At 45.8% G+C, this 6,823-nt stretch overlaps 1 protein-coding gene across 1 annotated transcript; it reads right to left on the bottom strand.

Moving 5' to 3' along the window:
* Positions 1–1,485: 1,485 nt before the first annotated feature.
* Positions 1,486–3,993, bottom strand: LOC139829929 (4-hydroxybenzoate polyprenyltransferase, mitochondrial-like). The gene is made up of 7 exons (XM_071824952.1): positions 3,531–3,993; positions 3,041–3,176; positions 2,514–2,635; positions 2,182–2,251; positions 1,941–2,090; positions 1,731–1,866; positions 1,486–1,640 (listed from the first exon to the last, which is right to left on the bottom strand). Exons 1-7 carry the CDS (start codon positions 3,944–3,946, stop codon positions 1,486–1,488), a joined length of 1,185 nt encoding a protein of 394 aa, XP_071681053.1. The 5' UTR covers positions 3,947–3,993.
* Between the last annotated feature and the right edge of the window lie 2,830 nt (positions 3,994–6,823).

The raw sequence follows: 6,823 nt of genomic DNA, 5'->3' as shown, positions 1-6,823 counted from the left end.
GCAAAAAGAGAATTGAGAGTCTGCCTCGTGCTGAAGAAAAAGAGTGATATGCTATGTGTATGCATGCAACAACTTATGAAAGAGTGCTGAAAAGTTGGATCATTAAATGCAAATCCATGAGATGCTCTGTGCATGTGCATGCATGCAGTGTGAACGCTCTTGGCTGCATGCAACTTGCAAAGTAGTAATACGCGCTGTTAGTGTGAACACGTGTGAACGCAATTAAAATACTACGTGATACAAAGGGAATTGTGTCGCGCTATCGCGCGAGCGCTCCGCGCCAGCAGAAAACGATCGCTCGAGCGAGCGAGCGCCAGCGAGGGGATTCGACCAGAGACCTGCATCTGCTATACCGCTAGACATGACGTCATTCAAAGAAACGAATGGACAGATGCTATGAGGATTTCGGGATCACTCAAGCTCGAGCGTACTAGCGAGTTTTCGCAATCATTGGGTCCTCGCTTTTAATATTCCTCACAGAATAAGGATGGTTCTGTTTTCGAAATTTTGACAAAAAGGACCACCTCTCCCAATAAATTGTCAAAAAAGACCACCTCTCAAAAAAATTGCCAAAAAAGACCACCCCGTCGTGGCGGCAGGGCCTGCCAGGCGACACGTGGCGCCTGCCGCCGGCAGGTGTGGCGGCAAGCACGCCTCATGGCGGCACGTTTAGTTGCATCACACGGCCGTTAGCACAGGCGGCGTGCTGCCTGCATAGCTTGCTTGTGCACAGCTAAGCACCCACGCGCGTGGTTCTTTGCTAGGCCGGCTTATTGGTTGGTGCGTTTTTTCTCTTCTTTAGCATTTTCTTCTTTTTCTATTTTAATTTATTTTGTAGAAATATTTAGCAAAATACATTACACGAGAGAAAAGAAATTACTAAAATTGTTGTTTAATTCTATCTACCTCACAACCATATTTTCAGAATAATATTAGTAACATGGACTTAATTGTGCTAATGCTTTAATTATTTTTTATAGTAACATTAACATGTGACTGAGAATTTACAAATAATAATTCTATAATATTTTTAAAAAAAATACGATATTAACAAACTATACAATGACTCTGAAAGAATAGTTGCATCAGTCGGATAAATATTCTAAGGGCATGTTAATCTGGACGACGCAAACGCTCGCTGCGGCGGAGACGCAAACGCGGCCTAAATATGTGATACATTTGCGTCTCTGCGGACGTTGCTTGGTTACTCGCCGTCGCGCGGCCTATCACGGCCGAGGTTACTCGCAGTCGTGTGGCCTACGACTGGCCGCCTAAGGGGCCACCTGACGCACTTCTTGCGCCGCGCACGCCGCCGATCGGACTCCTCGTCCTGCCGCCTACGGCGTTTGAGGGCCTCGGCCAGAGAGGAGTCCTAGTGTGGACTCTCTTCTCATCCGCCGCTGCCGCCATGTCGGTGTGGTAGCAGGCCCTGTCTTAGACACCGTCGCCACCGCTTCGTCCCTGGCAGCGATGGGGTCCTCCGGCTCACGGTTCTCCCGGTCGACCCACGCATGCTCCGGTCCCCTCCGCGCGACCGAATCCAGGTCGGAGCATAGGTACGCGGTTAGACAAGTCGACTGTTGAAATCTGCCATGCCAGCTGTGCAGCTGCGGCTGTCAGAAGAGGGTAGTAGGGCCATGCTGTCGAACATGGTCAAAGTTATTTGTCAATAGGTTAAAAACTAGTATATAAAATCTATAGAGCATCACACTCTGATAATGAGCACCAACCAAGCTCAGCATTGTAGCCACTGAGCGCCAAGCTGCCAATCGATGCAGCACCAAAGGCACTGATCCATTGCTTGGTCAAATCTCCAAACCTTAATGCTGTGGACTTAACACCTACTTTCAGGTCATCTTCTTTGTCCTGATGCAGGTACGGGCATAAGAATCAATGCTTTTGCTCAGATTGGATATAAAAGAACAGTACTACTAAAATACCTGATGTGCATATATGGTATCGTACACCAACGTCCAGCATATACCGGCAGTATACAGTGGAAGGATGACTGCAGGGTCTAGGCTTCCTTTGATAGCAGCCCATCCTAACAAAGCTCCCCAGTTGAAGGTCAAGCCAAGAAACGCCTGAGGCTGTTAAAAATTGCATCGGAAGTAATTAAGTGATCACTCAGTGAGTGTATGCATGATCATGGTAGTATAGCCTGTCATATAAATTACATACCCAAAATGTGAACCTCTTCATCAGGGGATAAGTAAACACCAAAAGAAGAGAAGATGCCCCAAGAACACGGCTACATAGACAATGAGACAAATTCAGAAGCGAATACTGTATATAACTGCAACAAAATGCATTTGGCAAGCTGCCGTTCATTGGGAGTCTGTGGAAGTTAATAAATTCAAAATAGGCCAACCGACATGTGTTAGGCTCGTAAAGCTTATTTATATGAATTCCACAAAATGTCAATTACTATACAGTTTGTGCGGTTACACTTTGGAGCATCCAAAACAGACTAACTGCATTCTGGCCACACTAGCAAAGAAGACGCAATTTACCTAAAGTTGTTCAGCTGGAGAAGAATGCCCAATCCCAGCAGTAGCTGTGATCCGAGGAAGCACACTCCTTGGGTAGGGGTTAGAGCACCTGAAGCAAAAGGCCTGCTTTTGGTGCGCTCAACCTACACAATAAACATATCGGTGAATGGCATGCGATCACCAGAAGATATCCGTCATCACTTGATTGCATGATCCAATCGAGGGAAGTAGTGCAGCAGTAGCAGAAGAAGTAATCTAAGTGTTCACCATACATCCAACTTGTCTAAAGGTTATCATATTTTCCTCTCCATGGTTTCACTATGGTGTTTCATGTACCTGCTACTTAGTACTTACACTATGAATCTTGACATTTCACACTTAATTTTGCTACATTGCTGGTCCAAAAAAGATAAAGCATATAATAGTATAACACATAGTATGAAATTGCAGTCGAGCTTTCACATCTGCAAGAATCTGAACAGCAGTTTTCAGTGGCATCCAAAGTCTGAGGACGTTGTCTGCAACAAACTAGAGAAACACAAACTCACCTTGTTATCAATGTCGCGGTCGAGAAGATCATTCACTGTGCAACCAGCCCCCCTGAGAAGGATAGCTCCACACCCGAACAATCCCAACATTTGCAAGTCAGGGAGCTCCCCCGGCATAGCCGCTACTGCGATTGACCTAGGAAGCAAAGGTGGCATGAGCTTTTCAAGAAAAAATGTGCAATGCGTTGTTTACATTATTTTCAACTAACGATCTTATCAACATAGTGACAAAGAGACACCCACGAAGCAGTAAGAAACCATAAAAGAGTGTCCCGTTGAGCCGTCAACTGTTTACATTGATACTTGGAAACCTCCTAAACCCCAAGACAAGATTGAGCATGAACTACAAGCTATGAACAGTGAGTGTATCCATTATTTCTTTGTCCACCCAAAAAGTCTCAAGTGAAGTGAAGTGGTCATGCTGATGCTGAGCACAAATTTTATTGACCCTATGTCTATGCAATGGTGTCAGTATTAGCAGTGAGCCTACCACATGCAGGGCCAGGCGAGGAGCCAGGTGCCGATGGGCTTGTCGAGGCGGGCAAGCATCGCGTACGGGCGCGCCGCCTCTGGCAGGCGCCTCTCCACCCACGACGCCGCCGCCGGGACGCCGTCCTCCTTCCCCTCGTCGGTGGAGTGAGGGCGCGAGAATGTGCTGGGAAGCAGGATCCTGTCGACGTAGTAGGAGGATGCCGCCGCCGAGGGAGGGTTCGGGCATGGCCGGCGGGTTAGGGTGATGAGGTGCTGCCGGGCAGCGGGGATAGGGGTGGGATCGGGAAAGGGAAAAGGAAAGGGAGGAGGCGTAAGGGTGTGGGTGAGCGGGGAGATGGACTGGAGCGGGGCGGCGATGCGGGCGCGGCGGCGGAGTGCGGCGGCGGCGGCGCGGAGCAGAGCAGAGGGCGCCATGGACGGAAGCTGGAGCTGGAAGTTTGGGCTTTGGGCTTGATGAGGCCTTTTCTCTCCTTCTTTAGGCCATCGGCCCAGGTATTGTTTCGGGCCGAGTATAAGGCACGTGCCAGTTGGGCCCTCGCTAGCTAAAATGTAGCTGGCTATGATCATTCAGATTTCTTAGCATGCAATGTGCTTGCAGGCATCAAGACGGTAGATATGCATGCAAGTAAAGTAGCAAACGAATAATTGCTAGCTTGCGGCAATGGGTGTAGGTGAATTTCATGGACGGCAAACTTTTGTATTGTTGTGTATCTTAATGGAATATGAGTGTTCCATGTAAACAAAAAGCATCGAGGGCCATGATGCAAGTCGCTAGGACGACCATGACAGGGTGGACCCAGAGAGGGAGGGGATGAGGAGGAGAGATGGACAAAGGAGGTTATGTACCTCCAAATACAGTGAACGGAGGGGTCACTCCACGAGCTTCACTTCCATGCCATCGTTGTCCTTGTCGGCATCGAAAAGGCCACCACCAACCTCGACCCCCTTCGTAGGGACAAGGGTTAGGCTAGTCTACCTAGAGAGTTTATACATGGGGTGGGTGCCGCGGAAGGAGAAGAGATTGGGGAGAGCTTGGAAGTGATGCATGAAGTGGCGATGGGCCAATTCTAGCAAGTGATAAGTACGTACCGTGCTTTGTCCTGCACCAGAACACATGCAACACGTGGCATGAACCGATGTAAAGTGGAAAACACAAGATTTCTACCAAGAGATTCCTTGGTTGGGTATAGCATGTTTACGTCTGCATCCTTGCCTAAAACAAAGGCATTGCATCCACATGTACATGTTTGTTTCTCGTAATTACTATAGTACTACCTTTGTTCCCTAGTATTATACCTATTCATTTTTTTTAAATGTATTGTGTAGGTTCACATATTATTCAAAGTTTTGGTTACACGAGCAAAATAGACAACATAGAACTATGTATAAGGAAGTAAGAAAAGAGTCCATTTTCTTAAATTTAAGGACCTAATTAGCCATCAACCACATTGGCTGGAGATAAGACCACACATGAACATGCAAAAAGAAACTTGATTTGTTAAAGATGAACTCATTTCGCACATACCATATAATCCAAAGTAAAGCACACACCTTCACTCTGATGTGGGCTTTATCCTTCTTGACTATCCCATTTAACCAATTGTCAATCAAATTCTTAACATTTGTTGGCGACAAAATATTGAATTCCATACGCACGATTTTTCATAGGATCTTTGCCATGGCCAGGATATAAATAAATGTTGGACTGTCTCATCCTGATAAAAAACACCTTTTGCATCCTTGGCAAAAAAAAAAACCGCTAAATATTATCTTTAGTGAGAACAACTTTTTGCTATTTCTTATTTTGATACTATATCTTTGAAACATATATACATGCGTAGAAACCTAGTGTGACCGTTTAACATATCAAGAATTCAAGATACATCGGTTTAACATGAATAGTAGTTAAGTTCCCCGTCTGGGCCGGCCAGGACCTGCACAAGCTCGCCACCGCCAACCTCGATAAGCTCACGCAGTTCCTTGAAGGTACTAGCTCCTTCAGTTTCAAATTTTAACATGTTTTGAATATTTTAATGTGGACTACGTACAAATGAGTGAACACACATGCCGAAATGACGTCTAGATACATATCGATTCAGAAAAAAACTAGAGTATCTTATGATTGGAGTTACAAACATCCTTTGTGTGTTGCTAGGTGGACATGCATAAGTACTACACATATGTATACATACATGACCCCAGACTGTAAAGAAGAGAAAGCGATCGACCGGTCGGAAGCGAGATGCCGTTCGCTGCTAGCTAGAAACCAAAAAACCTAGCTACTTTTCAAAAAAAAAAAAAAAAACGTAGCTAAGCAGCAGCTGGACGAGGATGACATTAATTTGAACATGCGTATGCGCGCCGGCATGTGGTGCCTAAGTTGACCTTCAAATACCTTTATGATATGGTGTGCATGCTGCCAGCTGCAAACTGACCCATCCACAGGTCACAACACTGAAGGGGACGGGCGGACGCGGCTACACGTTTGCTAGCTGCGCCGCCGGTCAACGCGTGCGTAGTTTATCAAGAAAAACAAAGAGTCATCCCATACGGCATCCGGCAAAGCAGAGTTGCCTGTTTTCCCAGCCGTGTCCCCTGAATTCTCCACCTCCCCCAATTTTAAGAACGGCGAATGTAGGAAGTAGATGCATATACATGGCGCGAATAGAGTTCGCGCCGACTTGACAATCACGACACACACCAGTACAACGGTGAGTTGGTTTTGTTCCAAGTTAATAAAAGTCAACTCTGCTGTAAACTCTAAGACGGCCGTCCAGGATCAAACAACTCTAAAACTCTTAGAGACCTTGATAAACTCTGCCCGCCTGAAAGAAACGAGCAACGGAGACGGGCAATAAAGAAAACCGGTTAAAATATTTGTCTTAGGCGGTTATTAAAATGATCCACCTCAAAGAAGAAGGGGAACAGAGACGAAAATAAGGTGACCGTCTAACATATCTGTCTTAGACTGTTATTAAATGGAACCGCCTCAAAGAGAATCGCATAGACGGCCTTAACTAACAACCGTCTAGGGGACAAATCTGTACACCCGTCAGTTCCAGCGACGATGGCACTACAATAACCTCTGCTAGTTCATGCTCTTGGGTTTCTTCGGATTTCTCCAATCATTCATCGATTATTCATACGCTTAAGTACAATGTTCTTCTACATTTTGATCAATCCAGTTTATTCCCCATATTGATTTGAGATATTTTTTACTCTGCATTTTCCCGATTTCGGATAGGGTTTTTTCAGTTCATGTTTTTCAGTTTTCCTTCTCAATCTTCTTCT

Source organism: Lolium perenne, chromosome 1, assembly GCF_019359855.2.
Source record: "Lolium perenne isolate Kyuss_39 chromosome 1, Kyuss_2.0, whole genome shotgun sequence".
NCBI lineage: Eukaryota > Viridiplantae > Streptophyta > Magnoliopsida > Poales > Poaceae > Lolium > Lolium perenne.
The sequence above is the reverse complement of the archived record's forward strand: the minus strand, read 5'-3'. Positions and strand labels throughout refer to the sequence as shown.